This window comes from Schistocerca americana, chromosome 2 (genome assembly GCF_021461395.2).
Source record: "Schistocerca americana isolate TAMUIC-IGC-003095 chromosome 2, iqSchAmer2.1, whole genome shotgun sequence".
Classification (NCBI taxonomy): domain Eukaryota; kingdom Metazoa; phylum Arthropoda; class Insecta; order Orthoptera; family Acrididae; genus Schistocerca; species Schistocerca americana.
The window spans coordinates 1,086,722,782-1,086,748,410 of record NC_060120.1 but is presented as its reverse complement, the minus strand read 5'-3'; the positions used below and the strand labels follow the sequence as shown (position 1 = coordinate 1,086,748,410).

General features: G+C 39.8%; 1 protein-coding gene across 1 annotated transcript in view; it reads right to left on the bottom strand.

The window, feature by feature from the left end:
- Window positions 1-25,629, bottom strand: part of LOC124594686 (phospholipid-transporting ATPase ABCA3-like) — a 543,403-nt gene that overhangs the window by 84,792 nt on the left and 432,982 nt on the right. Inside the window, exon 23 of the mRNA XM_047133052.1 lies at window positions 17,876-17,984. Coding sequence (XP_046989008.1) covers window positions 17,876-17,984 — 109 coding nt within the window. The remainder of the gene's footprint in view (window positions 1-17,875; window positions 17,985-25,629) is intronic.

Sequence of the window (25,629 nt, the reverse complement as noted above, 5' to 3'; positions counted from 1 at the left end):
GCAAAGATGTTGTTGAATGACAGATGATGTACGAGGGGTGGCAACTTGAAATTAGCAGAGGTTGAGGCCTGGTGGGTAACGGAAAGCGAGAATATATTGAAGGGCAAGTTCCCATCTCCGTAGTTCTGATAGGTTGGTGTCAGTTGGAAGTATCCAGATAACCCGGATGGTGTAACACTGTGCCAAAATGTACTGGCTGTGCACCAAGGCATGTTTAGCCACAGGGTGATCCTCATTACCAACAAACACTGTCTGCCTGTGTCCATTCATGCGAATGGACATCTGCAACTTACTAAACGAGAAATCGCTGGTAGATAGACACAATAAAAAACACACAAACACACACACAAATTTGAAGCTTTCGCAACCCAAGGTTGCTTCATCAGGAAAGAGGGAAGGAGAGGGAAAGATGAAAGGATGTGGGTTTTAAGGGAGAGGGTGTAACTTACCAAATGAGAAAGCGCTGGTAGATAGACACAATACAAAAGACGCAAACACACACACAAATTTCAAGCTTTCGCAACTCAAGGTTGCTTCATCAGGAAAGAGGGAAGGAGAGGGAAAGACAAAAGGATGTGGGTTTTAAGGGAATAATATAAGAATAAGGACCCTTACTGGACTAGGATTTGTTGCAGGTCGCTTCACTGAGAAGCTACAGAAGAAGATAGATACTGATGTATTGGATATTCTGATGGTCTGTGAAGGATATAGCCAAAAGGGCATGCCAGATACATCAGAGAAAAGGGAAACAGGTAGACAAAGAGCAAGAAGACCAAATGTATGGTTATGGTCAACATTAAGGTACTACTTTATGGTGTAAATCCTGATAAAATCTTTTATGTGAATTTCCTGGAACTTTCATTTTTCAGTGTATAAGGAACATTTTCCCCTGAACCATTGGAGATAGATAAGTGAAATTTTCTCCAGACTTTGTTCATAGTATAACACAACTTCCTGTGGTACAAATTTTTTCTACGTGTATTTCTGTCAAAATTATTTACTTTTCTGTGAAATTGAAATTGCTTTGTTTCATATGCATAATTTTTTAAAACAGATTGTAAGAGGTCTAAAACTGGTATTTAAAAACTGTTCCACACTTTTTCTTATGTGATTACTAAGAATTACCTACCACAATATGAAAGTTGTAAGTAAGTTAATTTTTGTGAAATGTTCCTTGTGCGATAGCACGTGTTGCAAAAATTTCCAACAATGCCACAATCAAATTTTTTTAGAAAAAAATTGAAAAAAATCCGAAATGTTGCCCATAACATAATTCCTCACATGCACAATTTGGTTCTGTTATCTTCCAAACACCAAAAACTGTGTTACATTATGTAAACATGTCCATTTTCTCCTATGTCCCCCCTTAAGATTTTTCAAAGTAGTTAACATTAGCATCCATACATTTTTTCCAGTGTTTCACCCATGACTGGTAAGACCCCTGGAAGGCCTCGACCAAAACATCACTTAAGAGCATTGTCACAGTCTTTTGGATGCCCTTAATGCTCTCAAAATTGTATCCTTTGAGCATGATTTTAATTGTGGGGAACAGGAAGAAGTCTAGCGGAGAGAGGTCAGGCTGCAGCATTATTGTCAAGTTGTGTGCAGGGACGTGTGGTTGGGCACACAGTCATAATGCAGCAGCAAGTAGAGGCGATGCCTTTTCGCACCCAGAGAACCCTTTTTCTTAATCTTTCCAGGACACCGATGTAGTAGAGAGCATGAACGGTCTGCCCTCTTTGTGCACCACACACTTGCTGCTGAAGAAGATATTGGTACAGTTTTCACCTTGAATTTTCTCATCTTTGTCTTCTTGGATTTTGGGGACACAGATATGCCATTCCGAATTTTGGCACTTCATTTCCAAGTCATACACGAAAGTCCATGTATCGTCCCCAGTAATAACGCTGTCCAAATAATACAGTCCAGTGTCCACACATTGCAACAGTTCACTCGCAAACAACACTCGACTGGCCTTTTATTTGTCCAACTGAATTTTCGGGACCAGCTTGGCACACACCTTTCTTGTGTGCAATTCCTCCATAGCAATGTTGAACACAGAATTCATTTGGAAAGTTCAAACTGTCAGCTAAGAACTGAACACTCAATCAGCAGTCAGAATTCAAGAATTCATGAATATGATTCACATTATCTTTGTTTTTGCTTGTCGATGGTCTCCTGAGTGAGAGTCATTGTTCACCCCTCCCTGGCCAGTCTTAAACTACTTCACCCACCTCGTAACTTGCATGTAACTCATTGTAGTGCCCCTATAGGCTCGCTTTAATATTGCACGAGTTTCAGAAGGCTTTTTATTGAGCTTTGTGCAAAAACTGATTGCCTGATGTTGTTTGACTGAATGAACCATTGTGCACTGTGATAAGGTATCGAAACAGAGGAGTACTTATTCAATGATGTTGATGATACTGATGCTCCGAGCAGACTGAGCTTTTGTGCACTGCAGAGCTTGGAGGGGGCCCCCCTCACCTTGTATAATTGATATTTTAGTGACATTTTCTACGCACTGCTGCACTGTTTTGTCACCTGATTTTGAACTGCATTAAACTATCAAAAAACAGCAATTGACTTTGTTTTTCCTCTTAAAGGCAACTCATGTGATGCATGAAGCAACTGATCTCAACTTAGCATGATTATTTTGTACTAATTCTGCAAAAATTCTCCAGCAAGAGTTCTTCTATAGTGTTAGTTCTGTTTGTTATAGTTTAACAAAACTACTTGGCTTTTCAACTGTGTCTTTCTGCCACTTGATATTCATATGCATTTTTGCAATTTGTGATTTATTTATTTTTAAACTGTTGAATGGATAGCTAATGAATGCATCATTATATCTGCAACTTGCTATACATGATGGAAAAGCACACATAATCTAGAAAGCACAATTTTAATAAACCAACCATAGACATAATGACAGTCGTTCCAATAAAAATGTTCTCTTTATGCCATTTAAGTCATTCTTGAAATTATAATTTTTGTCAGGTTGTCATAGGGACTACTACCTCTTTCATCAAAGTACTTGAAGCCAGCAATGGTACTATACCTATATTTTCTCCATAAATACAACTGCTAGGGTTTTAGTAGAGATATTTGAGTTTGCCTAACCCTTTTCTTGTCCTATTTTATCCCTGGTAATATATTTAATTTTCATTCATTTATGAAGAACAAAAACTTATGAATATTGGCCATTTTTTGTGCTATTTACTGTGCTGTTACACAATACAACAAACAAAATAATAAGTAAACAACACTCGTGCATCACTGTTTATTAACAACTTACTGTTAACTATGGAAAAATTGAGAGATAACATGACTCACTGTTGACAACGCCCTCGCATGGTACTGATCAGCCGTGTTTCGTAACAGTGTATTATGAAGGCTTTTTTGCTCAAATACGACGCTTGTAGAGCGAGGGGAAAATGGTTGTCTACATGCCTCTGTATGAGCCCTAATCTCTTTAATCTTATCTTTGTGGTCCTTACAAAAAGATGTACATTTGCAACAGCAGAATCGTTCTGCAGCTAGTCTCAACTTTAGATTAGTCCTCGACAGTTGTTGACCATTATTTGAATTATAGAAGTATAAGCTTTTGTCAAATGTGTTTTTTCAACCAACTGTTTTGTTACATCAATAGCCCTTCGAGGTTTATCAGTATGTGCATACCTAGTGACACAGTAACTCTCACCACAGGTATCCTTCTTAAAGGGAGAAAATGTTCTGAGTAAATGGATTAAGGACAGGAAAAAATCACCATGTTTTAGTGATAAAATTCATTAAATGCTGAGGAAACAGAGATTCAAGAAAGGCCCACTAAGCTGAAGTTCTACATTTCACATTTAAAAAAATTGTTGACACACGAGGATCATACAGACATACCACTGTTTGACCATCGCACAAACTTCCATATGAAGTACATGGACATAGGCTTCCCTGGCGTTTAGAAAGCAACTGAAAGACCTGAGAAACAAATAAGTGACTAAGTCTGGATGGAATCTCATTGACGCCTTACTTAGCTTGCATTTATTGTAATCTCTTACCTAGTGCAAAATCTCAAGTGACTGGAAAAAAGCACAGGTGGTTCCTATGCAGAAGAAGTGTGAAAGAATGGGCCCAAAAAATTACAGATTGGTTTGCTGCAGAATTCTTGAGCATACTCTAAGTTGGGCTATAATTAAATTTCCTTGAGACAGAAAAGTGTCTGTCTACAAATCAGTACAGATTCAGAATGCATTCTCATGTGAAACTCATCTCAATATTCTCTCGCGTGATATCATATGAACCACGGATGAAGAGCAACAAGGCAAATTTCATATTACCAGATTTTCGGGAAGTGTTTGGCATAGTGCCTCACTATGGACTGTTAATGAAGGTCCGAACATATGGAATAGGTTCCCATATAAGACTTCCTAAGTAATAGAAACCAGTATGTTCCTCTGGATAGTGAGTGTTCATCAGGGGTGTCCAAGGGAAGTGTGATAGGGACGCTCTTAATCTTTGTATACATAAATGATCTGACAGATAGTTTGAGCAGTAATGTGTGACTGTTGATGCTGTGGCACATTGGGAGGTGTTGCCATTGAGCAACTGTAGGAGGATATAAGGTGATTTAGATATAATTTATATCTGGTGAAATGAATGGCAGCTTGCTCTGAATATAAAAAAGAATGTAATTTAATGCAGATAAGCAGTTGTAATATTCTAATGCAGTATTAATGACTTGCTACCTGACACAGTAAAGTCAATTAAGTATCTATGCATATTGTTGGAAGTGATATGAAACACAACAAGCATGTAAGTTCAGTGGTAGAAAAGGCAAATGGCAGCTTCAGTTTTTTGGGACAGTTCAAGAAAGTGTAACTCACTGCTTTTACACCACTAGCACAACCCATTCTTGAGCACTGCAGAGAAAATTTAGAGAAGTGGCATCTGCAGCAGATTGCTGGACAATTCTTCTGCTGGCAACATATGTTTTGCGTAAGGACTGTGAGGACAAAATAAAAGAAGTTAGTGGTTGTACTGAGACATATAGACACTCATTTATCCCTTGCATTTGTGAATGGAACAGGAAAGCAAATCACTAGTAGTGGTACAAGGTAACCTCTGCCATGCACCATATTAGTGGCTTACAGAGTATGTCTGTAGACACAGATGTGGACGGCATATATATGTAGTAGGTTTGTCACTCACTGATCCAGTACCTTCATTTAATTTTATTATAACTCATTAGTAATCTCCAGAACTTGTTGAAGTGAAGTCTTTCTTTTCTTATGAACATTGTTCACAAGTTCTAAAATCCCGCATGTCCTGTCTATAGAACTGTAGATTTAAGTTTGCATTTTTTGTCATGTGGGCAGCGTACTTAATACAATGATGATGTCATTTTTAAATTTTTACTTCATTTTTTACATATCTGTTTTTAAGGTCCATTTATGAAACAGCAGTTCATCATTTTAAGTAACCAAGGAAGAACAATGTGTATGCCTCTCACAAAAATGCAACAATGTTGCTCATGAATATATTCATACATGTTGAAAATAGATGGTTAACTTTTACTACGTAAGGTATTGTATCATGTGTCGTGCCCTTTTGCAAAATACTGATGTTCGTGTGTCAATTTTTTTGAATTGTTTTTTAAACCGAAGGGAAATATCAAAGTGCATGCTCCAGTTGTTGTAGCAAATGTTGATTATAAGTATATGTTGTCCATCAACGGATATTCCCTCGCTTTTAGGAACTTCTGCATGCTGACTGTGATACACTGCAATAGCTCTAAGATGGATATACAACAATTTCTGTACAAATTCAAAAAATGAGTTTTCTTAAAGAAAAACCTACCAGTTTTAAATTATTTATTCTTTTAATAATATCACTTCTAACCCCCTACAGCATTTTTCATTACTTTAATTCATTTTATATCTCTGTTTATGTATTTTTTATGTCATTTCTATGTCATTTTATTGACATTTTCAAGTAGTTTTAGTGATACTTTTTCCAGGTATTGTAGTCATAAAAATCCAGGCCCTACATTTACAGGTCCTTTTTCCTATTCATAAACTAAATGAATTTTCATGGGAGACAGCTGCACCCACTGGCTCCCTCCTGCAAGCATGTCTGGATGCAAGAGGAGTGTGATGAATTCTTATATGGGCTGAGCAGTAATATTGATGTACCTAAAATCAGTAGAGAAGTTAAGAACTAATAAAAGAACAAAGTGGTGTTAAGCTGGGAAGATGGTTTAGTAAAAACCATGGGTATATAAACATTTTAAGATTAGTGCTGTGAAGTACATGTGTGTGGTTGTGTGAAGACTTGACAAAGAGGAATTTTGTAGCATACGGAGATGTTGAAGAGAGAGGTGTCACAGTAGTGAATAGGACATTTTAAGAGGTACAGAAGGCCCCTCAGGTGAAAGTATTATCATCATCAGCTGCAAATTGATGCCGAGTATGCGTAAGTGCTTCCTGAATTTCGGATGAGTTTACTGATGTGATTTTAGTCACTAAACAGACAAGTACTGGTATAAAACATGTGCCTACACAAATCTCAGCAAATGGTTTGAGGAGGCCCAGGTCGTAACTGCCGGAGCTTTCTCACTTGCACTCAGTTTCTTCACGTCTGTGGCATTCTCCTTCAAATGAGTTGACAGCGTTGGATGTAATGTTCCTCAGCAGCACTTCCCTCCCATGTTTTTATGTTTATACCAATTGTCTTCATGACATGTTTCAGCTGGTCCTTAAAGTGCTTAAGAGGAGCTCCACGAGGTCTACTTCCAGAGAAGAGTTCATCTTAAAGGATTTGGCAGGAAGCGCGGCATCACACATATGGGGAGCACACCCTAATAATCTCAGTCGAAGAGCGGTGACGGCTGCCTCAATGCTGTTCAGATGCACTTTCTTGAGAACCACAGTGTTGATCTCTTAGTCCTCCCACTTAATGTTTGTATTTGGATGCAGATGGAAGTTGCTGTGCAATGGAAGTATAAGAAACACAATTTCTCAAAAATTCTTTAAACTGATATGTGTAATAGTTGTTACTCTGTTAGTCAACCAGTAGCAATATATAAATACTAGCACACTCATCAATGTTTCACAATTGCTAAATATGTACCAGAATTGCATAAACATCCTAAATTCATTGACCCCTACCTCTGCCCATCTGCACATCCTCCCTTTCTCTCCATACAATTTCCCTACCCCTCCCCCTATCTCTTGGTGCACAACCTCTTTCCCCTCTCTATAACCATTTCCGACTAAACCTTCAATAGCTCCATACACCTCCTCCTCTCCCCATTTCTCCTTCTTCATCCTTGCTATGTTCATTTCCCTTCGATTGTTACGCAGAGTATTGCGTAATAATTTGAAATAAATCTGTGGGGGTGTTTTAGAGATTTATGATAACAATATTTCTCCTTTATGTAAGTAATATATTACAAAAATGCATAGACTATGTCTATCCAAATGTTCATTAGAGTTTCGTGTAAAAATTGAAAGGAAGTCGGCCAAGATCTTTTCGAGATTTGTGGTAACAACATTTCCTCCTTTAGATATTACATACATCACAAAAATACATAGCCAATCTCCCTATGTCCTCGAGACTGTTAGTTAGAATACTGAGTAAATATTTGAAGAATATCAGTAAAGAACTTTTCGAGATTTGTGGCAACCACACTACCCCTATGTATATGACAATACTATATATATTTCAAATAAAAATTTGTTGTAAATTCAGTCAATAACTTCTCGAGATTTTCAATAACAATGTTTCCCCTTTATACATTACACATGTATTTTCATATTATATAAGTAACTTTGAAACAGATTCGTTTTTTGTTATGAAACCATGTGACAGCAGAACTGTCAAAATAAATGAAAAAAAATTTCTTTTTCATATCAAAAATATCGTTATCATCCACAATTATGGTGGTGTGGTAATGTCAGCCAAATTGGTTGTACCGCTCTCAAGTGATGATTTTTCACAACTGATTTTAATTTCTGACTTTTCTACTGGATTTTCCAAAATTTTCTTTCCAACAAACCTTGTCCTGACAATTAAGAATACAACAAAGAAAAAACCAACCAAATCTGTCAAGGTGTCTTAACTCATGAAATAATTTGGCAACTGATGTTACTTTCCAACTTTTCTGTTAGATTTTCGAAAAAATTTCTTTCAAACAAACCTTGTTCTGACAGTAAGAGACACCACATTAAAAAAAATCAACCAGACCAGTCAGGCTGTCGATGAAATATGGAATGAAAAGTTTTTTGACAACATTGGCTATAAAGGTAATTTTGAAGCTAGACCTATGAAAATTGATATTTGGTTTCTTGGTCAGAAATAAAGAACTATGTGTCTCAGAATTTTTTAATAATTTAACCCCTAAGGGAGTAAAACAGTTGTTGAAAGTTTTTTTTAACTAATCATTATTAAAGAACTAGAAAAATATTTTGAAAGCCAGATGTATGAAAATTGCTATCTGACTTCTCCGTTAGAAATAAAAAATATGAGTTTCAGCATTTTTGGAAATTCAACCCCAAAGGGGTGTTTTATGAAATATTTCATTGTGAGAGTTTTTTTAAAGCTATAAAAATCTTAATTTGACTTCTAGGTTAGAAATAAAAAATAGTGTTTCACAGTTTTTGTAAATTAAATTCCTATGGGGGTGAAATAGAGGATGAAAGTTATTTATGGAAATATTTCATTATGCAAGCATTTTTGAAAATAAATCTATGACAATTGGTGTTTGGCTTCTCAGAAATGAAAAAATATGCGTTGCACTGTTTTTGAAAATTAAACCTCTAAGGGGGTGGAACTGATTCTCTGACTCATCATTGCCCAGCTCAAACACTAAGGATTGAAATTTGGAATTTGAAGAGGGTTTCATTCACGACGGGCCTGTTCAAAATTGCACTTCTAAGGAGGTAAAATATGGGATGAAAGGCTTTTTTGAAAATATATCACTATTAAGGCAATTTTGAAGCTAGAACTACGAAAGTTGGTATTTGGTTTCTCAGTCAGAAATAAAGAAATATGTGTTTCAACCTTTCTGGAAATTCAACCACAAAGGTGGTAAAATTGGGAACAAGAATTTTGAAGAACATATTCCATTATATCAAAAAATATTTAAAAGTAAATCTATGAAAAATAGTTTCACTTCTCAGTTAAATATAAAGAAATATGTGCTGGAGGATGAAGTTTCTCTAGAAACACTATCACAAGAAAGAAAATGATGTTGATGTGTCGGCACAGCATGGAATTCAACTTTTACACAACGGCACAAGCTCAGCACAACAGGCTGTGGGGTGCTACGACTGGACCAAATGACACATAATGCAATCACCATCGACAGTTGCACTGAACATTTATTTGGCACATTTAAACAAGGCAAATAACAAATAAAACCATCAACACTTTTTTAAAATTACCATTTTGGTGAGAGCAAGTTATTTCAAAATTTAAACATTCATAAACCACGGCAGTTATGGCCTATTACACATTAAGTGAAATGAGTTAAATATTATTTACTCAAAAACTATAATCAACCTGAAGAACAAATTACTAAAATTTAATGAGGAAACGTAGTCTTTCGTTACTGCAGTGATTGGTATTACCAAAGTAATTCAGAGTACAGGCAACAACAAATCAGATACCATGACACACAACCCAGTTACTTAAATGGCAGGCACCCCACAATGTAGGATATAAAACATAAAATTTCATGTGACCAAGCAACCTCGTGGGATTCAACAAACTATGCCCAGAAGCGGACGCCCTCCCACTCAGCTGTTTCCAATACAGGCTCGGCATAGACCCACAAACGGGAGCAGCAACGGTCATGAATAGGCACAAAAAATCCCAGAACTAGTGGGTATCTACAACAGACTGACATCTGCCTTAAGTAACTAGAAACACAATAATTCATTACAGCACATCATCTGTAGAATGAATCAACCTATTAATGAACATCAGTTAAGCAGTACAAATCTATTATCTTATGTGCATATGGCCAATTATACATTAAGCCGCGAGCGAACTAGATACACAGCCAGCCTGCACACATGGGCAAAGGGGTTGGAAAATACACAACAGCACAAGCAGGATGCAACCCAGGGACCCACACCCGCTACCAAGACAAACAGCAGAAGTCCCGATAAAACGAAATCAAATCCAAGTAACTAGTGTGCAGGCTAACAGTATATCGAGACCCCCCCCTCCTACCCCCGATGCAAAACACAAGGCGACTTACAGCAAATAGCTACACTTAAATTCATCATTAAATCAGAATTAATTACCATATCCACATACTGACATTCAAGGAATTTTTGTACTTTCATTAATAGAATCAGTTTCAAGCTATTTAAATACACAATGACAACTGGACTCTCAGTAACTTATAAGAATTTATGAAACTACTCATCGAGAATTAGACACGTGTCTCTCAGACACACTATCACTTCATATAGAAACGTAACAATAATGTTATTGCAATTCACAGCAAAATATATCCAGGGAAAATATTATCCCAATATATCTATAGCAATTGGCCAGCTTAATTCTGTCGTGTGATATAGATGATATGATCAGAGATCATCACAAGGGGTGCTCCATATTTCAGAATTATGATTTTATATGGACTTTTGCACTTTGGTGACAGCACAGTGGATTAGACTGTCAATACAGACTATTATCCACCGATTCCAGTTTGTTGATTTCAGGAGCCTTCCTAAGAGGTAAATTCCACTTCAGTGGAATGCTACTGCTGTAGGCAGAATTGGTGCCAGATGCCCCAGAGGTAACTGTGCAGTTGCTGCCATCACAGACATTCCTTAAATGGCTCACAGTGTCTAACACATAGGTAGAGACCTGGCCAGTGATATCTGTATCTGAGTCTGTACAGAGTTGTTTCCATCTCATTGGATAGTAGTCCATCTTATACAATGTTCCAAGGAGCAGAAAGCCCAATTTAGAATACAAAAAATATTATGAAAATAATAGATTGATACTCATTGTAAAGATGATACATAGAGTTGCAGACAGCCACAATGAAAAGACTGTTACACACTGAGCTCTTGACTAAAGCCTCAGAAATGAAATGAAAATGCTGGCACACGTGAGCTCGCTCGCACATCGCGCGTGCGCGCACACGTGCACACACACACACACTCACTCTTACAAGCAGATGCGCCTCACAAACACATGAGCGTTATTTCTGACCACTCTAGCCAGACTGCCAGAGCAGTCCGAGATAGCATGAAGTGTGCCCGCTTGTGTGAATGAGTGCGTGTTTTTTTTTTTTTTTTTATTTTCTGAAGAAGGCTTTGGCCAAAAGCTCAGGGTGTAATAGTCTTTCTTGGTGCCTGTCTGCAGCTCAGTATGTCGTTTTTAGAGTGGGTAACAATCTATCCTTTTCATATTGTGTATACAATTACTTCATTTGTTAATTGGAATCCTCCTTTGGTCCATCCCTCCTCCTTCAAGGTATCTACGGTTTTCAGCAGTGTTGTATCTTCCCTCTATTCAGCAGCAATGTTATTTAATGCAGCAAAGACTGAGCTATTATCCATACTGCTGTGTTCCATCAAAGGATTAACTGAAACACAGTGGGTGTCCTTGTGTTTGTGTCGGCTTTTGTATAGCACTGCGACATACTCGTGCATCCACATTGCTCGTCTCACCAGTTGACACACAGATCCTTCAGGTTAGCCAGGCAGCACACAGAACTGTGGTCCATCACAACTGTGATTGGTTTGCCAAATAAATATGGCAAGAACTTGTCGATGGCCCACACAACTACAATGCACTCTTTCTCAGTTATAGAGTAGTTCATCTTAGACTTGGAGAGTACTATGGAAGTATAAGCTATCTCATTTTCAGTACCTTCCTGAATTTGCACTTGAACTGCACCTATGACATAACCACCAGTGTCACTGTGAAGTTCTGTCTGAGCATTCTCATCATACAATGCTAGGACAGGAGCAGATGTTAGCACTTCCATAAAAACAAGTTACGATTTTTCTTGCGCTTCACTCCAGGAGAATTTGGTGTCTCCCTGTAGCTGTTCTTGCAAGAAACATGCCTCAGTACAAATGTCCATTATGAATCACTGGATCACAAGAATATTTCAACAACCATGCTGAGGAGTTGGAAAATCTGTAACGGCTGTTCTTTTTTCTGGATCAAGACAGATTCTGTTGCATTCACCAACTGCCAGAAGACTTATTTCTAGTGTGGTAAAGAACCACTTTGTTTGGATCCAGGCAGAGGCCTGCATTCTGAGCACACTTCAATATGGTTGTCATGTGGCTTAGAGAGAGAGAGAGAGAGAGAGAGAGAGAGAGAGAGAGAGAGAGAGAGAAAGACAACGTCATTCAGATAAGAAGGTGTCGAAGCCAGTCGTCTATCATATGTTTGAAAGTGGCCAGAGCATTACAGAATCCAAAAGGCATAACAAGAAACTCATTGAGACCATCAGGAGTTACTGGAGCAGTTGTTTCTTGGTCATTAACACTACCCTCAATTTGTCAGTAGTGGATCTGCATGTCCACAATTGAGAAATACAAGTTGCATTCAAATGAAACCCGATCACTGGTGTAAAGCAATGGTGATGATTGTATTAACTCAAAAATGTAGTTATACACAGTACACATACTCAAAAACAGTTGCCAAAATTGTTGGCACATTTATCCCATTGCGGCACTAGCTGGTCGATTCCGTCCTTGAAGAAGCTAGCAGGCTGCTGTCGGATCCAGGCCTGGACCCAGTCACACACTTCATTGTCTGTTGCAAATCGATGTCTGCGAATGGCTTGTTTTAGACATATTCCTCCTCATGATAATGTTGCAGATGACTTAAAGACAGCACCATTCAAGTATCGCACTGTTCGGCAGTCAGTTGGTGGGGAACCCAATGTGCACAGATATTTCAAAAGTTGAAGTGTTGATGCATTATGGTGTGGGCAGTGTCCACACTAATACCCAGTAGCCACTGGATCTTGTCCACGGTGATTCTGCGGTTGCCCAAGACTAAAGCATTCACTTCCGCAACCATTTCCGGTGTGATGACATGATGAGCCTCTCCAGGATGAGCATTACCTTCCAGGGACTTGCACTGCTCGAGGAATTGTTTGCACCATTCCACAACAGTTGAACGACTCAGACTGCACTCACTGTACACAGCCTTCATCCGTCGTTACATTCACGGCCTCCAACTCCCTCCACCACCAAAAATCAAATCACACCTCGTCGTTCCTGCTTACTCGCCTGCATGTTCGGTAGTGGACAATAACTTGTGTGACCACCTTCTCTTCGGTGTGAAACCACACTGGCACTCTGCAGCATCAAACGGTGTGCACGCGTCAGTCTCTCTACCAATAGATGGTGCCCCCATACCCATAGTAATGTGGTGCCACACTGACCAGGTTTCATTTGAATGAACATCATACTTTGCTCCTTCCAAGCACTCTAGGGTGTCACACATGCGTGGCAATGAGTAGACTTTTTTCCAGTAGTAGACACAGAAATCTATGTACCTTCCTTCTTCTTCACAAGGACCAGAGTAAAGGACCAAAGACTCTCTGAAGGTACAATGATATCATCTTGCAGCATCTTCTCCACTTCCTCCCGCACCCTACACAAGCACTCGGCTAGTTGGCAAATGATCCCGTGTTGCTATATTCTTTTACCATGGGCTGCTCTGTCTGTCTATTCTCCACTCTAGATTTGAAAGCATCTGAATACAGGTACAGAAAGTGTAACAGTTGCTTACGTTGCTTGTTGGTCAGGCCAGACCGTATAGGCAGTCCGCTTGTTGTGCCCTGCAGTTTATCGATGGTACCGAGCTGCCCCTCCTGGATTGCTTCAGCTGGCCCTATAAACATACCTTCAGGGATGAGTTGTGGCTAATTGTGATAAGTAGTGATCACAAGTTCTCCTCAGTCATCTACAATGATTATGATTGCACTGGAATGTAGGTTCCTCTCACAAGCCTGAGCATGTTTTAGCAATCAACAAAAGGTTCATAGTTTAACTGAGCATCTAGGCCGACAGCTTGAATTCAGTAACTGATGACAGAAAGATGATAATGTCTTGAGTGGCCAAAAAAGTCCAAAGTAATCCTCAATATTTGTGGTCATTCAAATAGCTTCAGCAATCTGGAGCTCTGATCTTCCACGGTCTATGAATACTTGTGATGCCTGCAAGAAGTCACATCTGCAAATAACATTGTGACTACATTCTGCTGAAATGGACACACGCGAAGCGCTGTCCTCTGTTAGTGGTCGCTGTTCCTGCAATACATATTCCTGTCTGCTGGACATACTCCTATTTCTCATCTGTGACATTCAGCACAATTATTTTCATATCATTGAATATAATCTTCTTTAGCTGACAATGATAAGCACTAACATTACAAAAAAGGAAGCCGCAGAGTTGAATAGTGCCCACACAAGCTGGCCATCGATAATGACGTCAATGTGATTTCTGGACACCTCGGTGACTGCAGTCCGTGGAGGATTTTCATCTGTGGTGTCCTTACCTCCACAGATGGTTTTCCTGAATTTAGCAGCTAGGCAAGCGGCTAGTACCTCATTACAGTGGCGGAGGACGGCTACAGGGTGTCAGGGATTGACTTCATTGAGGGTACAGGCACAGGATACATCCCACGTGTCAACTGTAATCATTTGCAGTTGACTGGCACAAACAGAAAAACTGCTGTGACAGTCTAAATTTGGTAGTGTAGCAGTCATAAAAATATGTACCCTCTTTCTCTGCAGCAGTAGACATGTGCAGGGCATCCACAATGAAAACTCACTGGTGTGTTGATCTTTCCTCCAAAAGTCTATTCTTCTGCAGGGCATCATATTCATAAGAGGACTTCATGTCATTTGAGTAAACAGGATGCCAAGTTGTTGCGCAAGTCAGATTTGGCAGAGTACATTCTTCCTGGTGTGTTCAACTGGCGTCAGAGATTGGTGCTCAGGCCTGACACACTTATACTTCAACATTCTCTGTTATCTCATGACGTTGTCAACATTCATAGTTCCTTTCTCTCGCTTACTCAGTCTGACAGTTCCGGTTGCCATAAAATGCTGTAGCTCTTCCTCACTACTCATCGTATGAGGAAGTTGAGGTTGTGATGGCATTTCACAACCATCATATGATCCACATACTGGAGTTGGTTTTGTTTCTTCTGCCAAACCCTTCTTCTGTTGCATATCCTCAATGTGCTGGTACCACTTGATGAATTCATCAGTTGTTATGACATCCTTTACTGGAAGGGCTTGGTACATGTCTTCTGTGACCCTCTTCATCAAGTGTGAGATTCTGACAGCTTCTGCGGTATTCGTATTCACAATTGGTATAGGACAAAAACATTCTGTGTGTAGGACTGCTTCATTTGCCCTTAGTGTTCGGCCCTGTTCTTCAGCTTAGTGAACTTGCCGCTGATTGTTACCGAATGTCTTCTTCACTTTAGCTTGTAATTTTTCCCAGCTATCGAGATTCTCTTCGTTCTCAAACTACTGTTCGACTGTGTAATCCAAGTAAAAGTATACATTTGTGAAACACATCACATCGTTCCACTAATGTATTTGGTGACTTGTTTGATTCCCTTCAGCCATTTTGTCAGATCCCGACCAGCATCTCCAATGCTGCTATTCCTGATGTTCAGCTGCCCTGTTGTTGTTTTGCAATCCATTGGTACCTTGTACATACAGACCTTGGGAATGATGTGCTGGTTGTATTCCAGTTCCTGTCCGTGATGGTGATAGGTTGTATGTTACTTAACTGGAGTACAACACGTGGCACTGAAAGCATATTTACTACAACCACCAATGTACAGCCATAATAGAACTGAACTTGTGGAAGGAGAGTGCTAATATTTATGCTATGATCGAGTATTCCAGAACATACAACCATTCCGCTTTTGTCAGGTGGTGCTGGTGGAATGAAATACCCGCTGTGGGCTCACAGTATTTATACCTGCTGGTCCAGAGTTAAGGCTTCACTGACCCTGTGCTGTGCTCGGTGGTGCGGTGCAGTGCAGGGGAGGGTTTCAGTTGCCTTCCAATCACTATCCCTGTCACATCTCTCATCCCTGTCATGTTTTGCTTTGATGGAGATAAATATAGGCTTCCACTCCTTGCTCAGTTGGAAGCCAGTGTCCTTCTTAGTTAAATTATCAGTCACATAAATTTCAATTCTTTCTTTGAAAATCAAGTTCCAAAATTTACTGGTTTGCTGGTAATTCATTTCATGTCCATCTTCAATGCAGTGTTCTGATATTGCAGACTTGTTGAGCTGTAATAGGTGGTTGTGGTACTTGTGTAGTCTTTCACTGTCATAAGAAGCTTGTGTTTTAGGTGATGTTTAGAAAATTGGCTTTATTAGGAGTTTTTGCAGTATTCTGCACCACCAAATGGTACAGAAGCATTCTTCTTATCTTCTTCATCTGTATTTTCATCTTCCGTGTCATTCTTGGGGCTCTTGTGTTGCAGAACTACCCGAATCTGTCAGTTGCTATATCCATTCCTATAGAGTACAGACTCCAGGTTCCACAGCTCTGCCGTCAGACTTTGTTTGTCTGAGGCGAATTACACCCTGTGTACTAGAGTGCTGAGAGCCCTGTTCTTCTGTCAGGAATGCTGGCACCTGGAGGCACTGAGATATAAATTCATACACAGTGGCTTACGGTGAACAGTGTGGGCAGGCAAGCTGTTAGGCCTATGCTGAACTTGAATGTCAAGAAAAGGAAACTGTCATCTTTCTGTGTTTCCATGGTAGAGTGGATGCCTTTGTGGATGGAATTCAAATGTTCTAAGAAACTATGTAGTTTTCAGGCTGACCGCCAAATAACAAAAACAACTCCAACCGACTGAAAGAAAAAAAACAGGTTTGAGTTTGCAGTGCTCTGTCTTTGAAATACTCCAGAAATAGATTTGCTAGAACTGACAAGAGAAGGCTGCCTGTGGCTACGCCATCTGTCTGTTTGTAGTTTTGTCCATTGAAAACAAAGTGACTCGATGCCAGGAAAACCTGTGTCACCTTAGAGTTGAACATCTCACGGATTAGTTTTATGGAGTCTTCCAAAGGGACCCAAGTGAAAAAAAAGGTGATATCAAAGCTGACTGTAATGTCAAGAGTCCTGCAGCACAAGCTCATACAGTTGGTAGATCAAATCATTTGATTTTTGTACACTTGCCAACATAAGGGGCCCAACAGATAAATTCAGTGCTTCACCAGGGAACATATTTTGGGACTGCATTTTCAAAGAAGCAATTGAAATTTGTGAAATTCATAATTCAGTCAACACAGACATCAACTTCCAACTGAACAAGGCATGGGTGCAAATACTAGGCTCCACAAAAGCAAAATGTGATGAACGAGAGATATGACATGATGGTGGGACGAAGGCAACCAAGAATCTCCCCCTCCATTGTTGCAGCCGCATGCACTCCCAGCAAATGCACAGCACAGGCCTGAACTCTGGACAGGTATAAATACTCTGTGCCCACAACATACACTTCATTTCATTGGTTACACCAGATAATGGTAGAATGATTGTCTGCCAAAATATTGTGGACCTTTGATGATTCTATCCAGCAGTACACTTGGGAACTGTGGAAGCAGCGTATACATTGGGAAAGCCTCATATCACACAGACATAAATATTCTAAGACTTTGAGAACAGCTATGAGAGAAGTTAACAAAATAATGATAAGATTTATGTGATGTAGGAAAAAATTACTTATGGGCTAAAAACAAATACAATTTGCAGCTAATAATATTGGCCTCCTGTTTTAGCAACTTTCCTCTCAGTCTCGGTATTACACAGCTCTCAGTGTCGCCTTATACAACAGAAAAAAACTTACTTGAGTACAATACTGTATTCCATTACTTCTGATGACATCACTACATGCTTGACTTTCTCCTTCTCTGCCAAGACATCATCATCTGCTGCATTGACTCGAAGATCTGCGACTGGAATATATTAAACATTTCTTTAAGATTTAAGTCAAACAACGGAAAATCCAGGATGGAATGTAACAATATTATGAAAAAGGAAAGTTGCTACTCACCATATAGTGGAGATGCTGAGTCGCAGATAGGCACAGCAAAAAGACAGTTTTTTTGTTGTGTCTATCTGCGACTTAGCATCTCTGCTATATGGTGAGTATCAACTTTCCTTTTCATAATATTATTACATTCTTTAAGATTTATGTTTATTATGTAATACCTCATTCACTTTCTTTGTGTTGTTCATTCAAAATGTATAATTTTAAACTAAAGAATAAAAACTGGATGCTGCAGTAGCAATAGGCAAAGTGTATCTAAAATAAGGGATCAGGGCATTACTATACATATGGAAAATTATAAATGATCCAATCAATTGTACTAGATCAAGTTGCAACCATATGTTTGTTCTTATATCATTTCTAACACTAATACAATTTTTTTCTTTGTTTTATCTTGTTTTATGAATGACAAATAGTTACGGTATTTCATAATTCGCGCAGGGGAATTTAAAGTCTGGTTGTTCGCAATGTATTTTCCAGATCACTGGTCTTTTTAAAAATAATTTTTACTAACAAAGAGATAGAGGGGCTGGCCAGTACTTACCTCAGCTCAGTATAGCCGATAGATACACAAAACAGAACAGAAAATTTTTATCCTAGCTTTCAGAACTTTATTCCTTCGTCAGGGAGGAGAGAGGGGGAAAAAAGGGAAAGTGGATTCAGTTACTCACAACCCAGGTTATGAAGCAACAGGCGAAAGGTAAACAGGGAGGGTAGCAAACATGGAGGCATGGGTGTCAGAGGGAAGGCAAAGATATTCTACTGTAAGTACTGTGCCAGCCTCAAACCAAAGAGGATGCATACAGAAGTAAAGAGGTATATAGTATAAAGATAAAAATAACTATGTAGGATGAAAAGATGCGTGAATGGCTAAAGAGGAAAGGGAAAGAGGAGAAGACTGAAGAGTAAATGGGAGTGAGGTTGGTTAATGTAGGTTCACTCCAGGGGGATGGCAGGATGAAAGGATGTGTTGGAGTGCAAGCTCCCATCTCCGCAGTTCCAAGGGACTGGTGTTGGATAGGAGAAGCCAAATAGCACATATGGTGTAGCAGGTTCCTAGGTCCCTTGAATTATGCTGGAGGGCATACTCTGCTACTGGGTATTGGACATCTCCTAGGCGGACAGTTCGTCTGTGCCCCTTCATGTGCTCAGCCAGTTTAGTTGTCGTCATACCAATGTAAAAGGCTGTGCAGTGCAGGCACATCAGCTGATAAATGACATGTGTTGTTTCACATGTGACCCTGCCTTGAATTGTGTATGTTTCACCAGTAGCAGGGCTGGAGTAGGCGGTTGTGGGGGGATGCATGGGGCAGGTTTAGGAGCGGGGTCGGTTACAGGGGTAGGAACCGCTGGGTAGAGAAGGTGATCTGGGAATATTGTAGGGTTTGACAAGGATGTTACGGAGGTTAGGGGGGGTGACAAAAGGCAACTCTGGGTGGTGTGGGGAGAATATTGTCAAGGGATGATCTCATATCAGGGTTTGACCTGAGAAAGTCATATCCCTGGCGAAGTAATTTGTTGATGTATTCGAGGCTAGGATAATATCGGGTGACAAGGGGGATGCTTCTGTGTGGTCTGGGGATAGGAACATTGTTGTTGGATGAGGAGGAATGTATTGCTCAGGAGATCTGTTTGTGGACGAGGTCTGCAGGATAGTTGTGGGAGAGGAAAGCACTGGTCAGGTTATTGGTGTAATTGTTGAGGGATTCGTCACTGGAGCAGATACGTTTGCCACAAATACCTAGGCTGTAGGGAAGGCAGCGTTTGATGTAGAATGGATGGCAGCTATCAAAGTGAAGGTACTGTTGTTTGTTTGTGGGTTTGATATGGACAGAGGTGTGGATGTGAGCTTCAACAAGATGAAGGTCAACATCCAGGAAGGTGGCTTGGGTTTTGGAGAAGGACCAAGTGAAATTCAGATTCGAAAAGGAGTTGAGGTTATGGAGGTGTGTTTCTTCACCATGAGTCCAGACCACAAAGATGTCATCTATAAAACTTATACCAGGCCAGGGGAAGCAGCTGTTGGGTCTTCAGGAAAGCTCTTCCATGCGGCCCATGAAGAGGTTGGCATAGGACGGAGCCATCCTGGTTCCCATTGCCGTTCCCCTGATTTGCTTGTATCTCTGGCCTTCAAAAGTGAAGTAATTATGGGTGAGGATGAAGTTGGTAAGTGTGATAAGGAATGAGGTTTTAGGGAATTCTTTGGGTGGGTGTTGGGAGAGGTAGTGTTCAAGCGCAGAGAGACCATGGGTATGTGGGATGTTTGTGTAAAGGGATGTATCATCTATGGTGACAAGAAAGGTTTCAGGTGGGAGGGCAGTAGGAATGGATTTGAGGCGTTCTAGGAAGTGGTTTGTGTCTTTGATGTAGGATGGGAGTCTGCGGGTGATAGGTTGGAGGTATTGGTTTACCAGAGCTGAGATACGTTCTGTTGGGGCTTTGAAGCCTGCCACAGTGGGACGGCTAGGATGGTTCTCTTTGTGGGTTTTGGGTAATAGATAGAAAGGTAGGGGTATGTGGCTCAGGTGGAGTGAGTAGGTCTATGGAAGCCGTTGTGAGGCCTTGTGAAGGACCTTGGATTTTTAGGATTTTCTGCAGCTCAGTCTGGATGGAGGGAATGGGATCCTGGGTAACAGTTTTGTAGGTTGAGGTGTCGGACAGTTGACGCAGTCCTTCTGCCACATACTCCACACGGTCAAGTACCACAGATGTGGAGCCTTTATCCACTGGTAGGATGAAAATAGAACGGTCTGTTTGCAGAGCCTTAATGGCACGGGATTCAGCTGGGTTGATGTTGGGGGTTGTCGGGATGTTCTTCAAGAAGGACTGGGAGGCAACACTGGATGTGAGGAATTCCTCAAATGTCTGCAAGGGATGGTTTTGGGGGAGGGGAGGAGGATCCCTTTGAGAAGACATTCGGAACTGTTCTAGACAGTGTTCAACACTGGGTCTAGTATCTGAGGGCTGTGTTTTAGGGGGTGAAGTGATATTTCCAGTTGAAGTTCTGGGTGAACGAGAGGAGATCTTTAACCAGGGCAGTGTGGTTGAATTTAGGTGTGGGGCTAAAGGTTAAGCCTTTTGATAGAACGGGAACAGATGTCTCTGGAGGAGAGAGGGATCTGGATGAGAGGTTTAGAACTGAATTGGGACTGGTGATATGTGGCATTTGACTGTGGTTATAGTTGAGATTTGGTTTGCGTGGTGTACGTGCTGGGATGGAGAGATTGAGTAGGGTGGCCAGGCTAGGTTTGTTGGCTATGAGGGGGGTTTGTTGAAGGTGCTGTAGTGGTTGGTGTTTGTGAGGGATAGGGAGAGGGACCCCACTTCTTAGGTGTTGCACTAGCACTGTGGATAGTTTTTTCAGGTGGTGTGTGGCATGGAACTCAAGTTTACAATTGGCTTCTAGGACGATGTTGCTGAGTGTGTTCTCCAAGCAAGGGTTCGAGAGGTGGAGGACTTTGAAGAGAGATAGGAGCTGTTGGGAGTGGTGGTTACACTAAGTAGTGTAGAGATTCAAGACAAGTTGGGTAAGGGCTAAGGATTGAAGGTTCTGGAAGTCCAGGAGAGACTGGTGGAAGGAGGGATTGCACCCAGAGATGGGAACTTTTAAGGTAAGTCCTTTCGGGGTAATTCCAAAGGTTAAGCAGGACTGGAGGAAAAGTATGTGGGATTGCAGTTTGGCTATGGGGAAAAATTTTTACTAACAAAGAGATAGAGGGGCTGGCCAGTACTTACCTCAGCTCAGTACAGCCGATAGATACACAAAACAGAACAGAAAAATTTTATTCTAGTCTTCGGAACTTTGTTCCTTCGTCAGGGAGGAGAGAGGGGAAAAAATGGGAAGAAGGGAAAGTGGATTTAGTTACTCACAACCACAGTTATGAAGCAACAGGCGAAAGGTAAACAGGGAGGGTAGCAAAGATGGAGGCATGGGTGTCAGATGGAAGCCAAAGATATTCTACTGTAAGTGCTGTGCCAGCTTCAAACCAAAGAGGATGCATACAGAAGTAAAGAGGTATATAGTATAAAGATAAACTCAACTATGTAGGATGAAAAGATGCATGAATGGCTAAAGAGGAAAGGGAAAGAGGAGAAGACTGAAGAGTAAATGGGAGTGAGGTTGGTTAACGTAGGTTCAGTCCAGAGGGATGACGGGATGAAAGGATGTGTTTGAGTGCACGTTACCATCTCCGTAGTTCCGAGGAACTGGTGTTGGATGGGAGAAGCCAAATGGCACGTACGGTGTAGCACGTTCCTAGGTTCCTAGAATTATACTGGAGGGCATGCTCTGCTACTGGGTATAGGACATCTCCTAGGCGGACAGTTCGTCTGTGCCCCTTCATGTGCTCAGCCAGTTTAGTTGTCGTCATACCAATGTAAAAGGCTGTGCAGTGCAAGCATGTCAGATGATAAATGACATGTGTCGTTTCACATGTGGCCAGTGGAATAACACTGTGAGAAGGGTGGGAATGGGTGGGGCGAATTGTGAGGTGGATATTCCTGATGTTGGCTCAGGATTAGAGATAGTTGAAATTATGATGGAGAATGTGATTCAGGTGCTCATGAGAGAAGTGCTCTTTTGTGGCCAGAATATGGGTATGTGGGGGATGGTACGTAACTGGGGAGACAAGCTGTGGGAGATCTGTTTCTGGACAAGGCTGGGAGCATAATTTTGGCCTGTGAAGGTCACAGTGGGATCCTTGGCATATTTGGAGAGGGACTGCTTCTCATTGCAGATGCAATGACTATGGGTGGCTACACTGTAAGCAAAGGACTTCTTGCTTGTTGGTATGGAATGGGTGGCAGCAGTCAAAATAGAGGTACTGTTGGTGATTGGTAGCTTTGGTATGGATGGATGTACTGATGTGGCCATCCTTTACATGGAGGTCAACATTAAAGAAGGTGGCTTGATGGGTTGAGGAGGAGCAGATGACGCAAATGAGAGGTGTTGAGGTTCTGGAGGACTGGGGATAGGGTGTCCTAACCCTTGTTTCAGATCGTGAAGATACCATCAATGAATCTGAAACAGGAGAGGGGTATGGGATTCTGAGAGTTCAAGAAGGATTTCTTCTGGTTATTCTTGCAGAGAAGATAGCAGCAACCAGCCACTTTTTATAATGCTGTTCAGGTCCATTACCAGTTTTGAACCAACAGGTTCATCATAAGACTGCTTGTTCACATTAAGATACATTTTTGTTACTTTACATTTTTTTTCACTTTTTCCCTATATGATGAAATTTTCTTGGGGTGATCATGCCCTCCAACCACAATATGATGGGAGAAAATGTCTATTTAACTGTAATTGTGCCTCATAATGATTTTAAATTGTTGATAATATTTATTCAGAACAAAGTTTAAGTACAAAAATCATGGTACAACTATACAAATCCATCTTTTTACAGTGAGTGAGAAAATATGCAAAGAACAAAATGGTTGTGCTATAAAGATATATCACTCTTCATTAGATTCCATATATCGATATAAATGTACAAACATTCGAACATGCCTCCTTACATTTATACCATAATCAGATTACATTTAACATGTCTCAAAATTTTACAAACTTGTGCTTGCTCAGAGATTTGGTAAAAATGTCTGCTACATTGCTTTCTGAATCTACTTTACAAATGTCTATAATTCCATTTCAAAACAGTCATTCACAAAATGGTAATGCACTTCAATATACTTTGAATTTTTAGTAAGATTACCATATCTAGCAATATTGACTGCCCTTGAGTTATCTTCATAAACTTTAATGGGCTTGTCAGACTTTACATCTCAGTAACAGCTTCTGACAATGCTACATACTAAGAGAAAGTAGAAGATTTTGTAACACTTCTTTGTTTCTTGGATTTCCAAAATATTACATTTCCAAATAATCTAATTACATAGCCTGGTGTGGACTTACGATCCACAGAATCACCTGCATCTATAAAACAATCTAACAAATCTATATCTTCAGTCTTTCTATATGTAAGCTTCAAATCTTTTGTTTGATACAAATATTTCAGTACTCTCACAGCATACTTAAAGTGAGTATCATTGTAACAGCTTTGAAATCTACTCAAATAATTCACACTGTAACTTATATCTGGCCGTGTTCCAGAACTAATGTACAGGAGAGAACCTATCAAGTTCCTATCAAGACTTCCATCATGTGCTACATCTAGTTTCAAATTTTCTTCCATTGGTGTACTGTACAATTTTGCATGTTCAATCTGATATTTCTTAGCTAGAGCTTCAATATAGCTACCCTGACTCAGAGTCATTACATTTTCTGCATAATTATAATTAATATCTATCCCAAGATAATTCTTTACTTCACCTAAGTCTTTCATCTCAAAACGCTTGGATAACAGACATTTGATTTCTTGTATTTTCTCTTTACTTTTACAACAAATTAGCAGATCATCAACAAACGCAGTTATATAGACAACACAAATTGTAGTCCTCAGTACATACAGATAATAGTCATAGTTACTTCTCTGAAACCCTTGACCTTTTAAAAACTCATCCAGACAATCATACCATGCTCTAGGGCTTTCCCTCAAGCCATGAAGTGCCTTAAATAACTTACAAACCCCATATGTTCCATCCATGTATCCAGGGGGTTGCTTAACATAAATTTCTGACAAAATTTTTCCATTAAGAAATGCAGTTTGTACATCCATTTGTTTTACAATTAAGCCCTTTTGACAACAACACGTTCAATTTTTGCATCATAGCAACTGGTGAATAAATTTACATTTATTGTTTTCGTTACTAGTTCCCAAGTTTTATTTTTATTTAAACTTTCAATTTCTTTATCCATTGTTTCCTTCCACATTTCTGACTCATTACTATTCATTGCCTCCTCAAAATTTCCTGGACTATCAGCACAACAAAAGTTTACATAAATTAAGTTACTCAAGATGTAATCATTTAATCTATCAGGCAACCTATGTTCCCCAGTTGCCCTTCTCAACTCTTGTTCCTAGTTTTGTTTTTTCTTACTTGGACAACGCTCGACACCTCTTCCTTCCATATGCTCATTTACTGATTCATTGTTTATGCTTTTGCTCTCAGAAACACTAAAATGTTCATTCCTTGAATTGGATGCCTTAATATCAATACACCTGACATCCTCTTCCACAATATCAACATGTCTGGCAATGATAACTTTGTTATTAATCAATACTCTGTACTCAACTTCACTGTACCCTATTAAAATTCCCAAGTCTGCTTTACGGTCCCACTTTGACTTCCTCAACTGTTCTGGTACATGTACAAAAACCCTACTTCCATATAACTTTAAATGTTTAGCATCAGGTTTCTTCTCAAATAATATCTCATAAGGAGTTTTCTTTTCAATAGTATTAGCTAAAGTTCTGTTCTTAAATATGCAGCTGCACATACCACTTCTGGCCAAAATCGCCTATCTACTCTTGCTTCAGATATCAGACATCATAACATATCCATAATTGACCTGTTATATATTTCATTTAATTCATGTACATAGGGAGGGCATACATTTAATATGATTCCTTTCTGTCTTATAAACTGATACATAT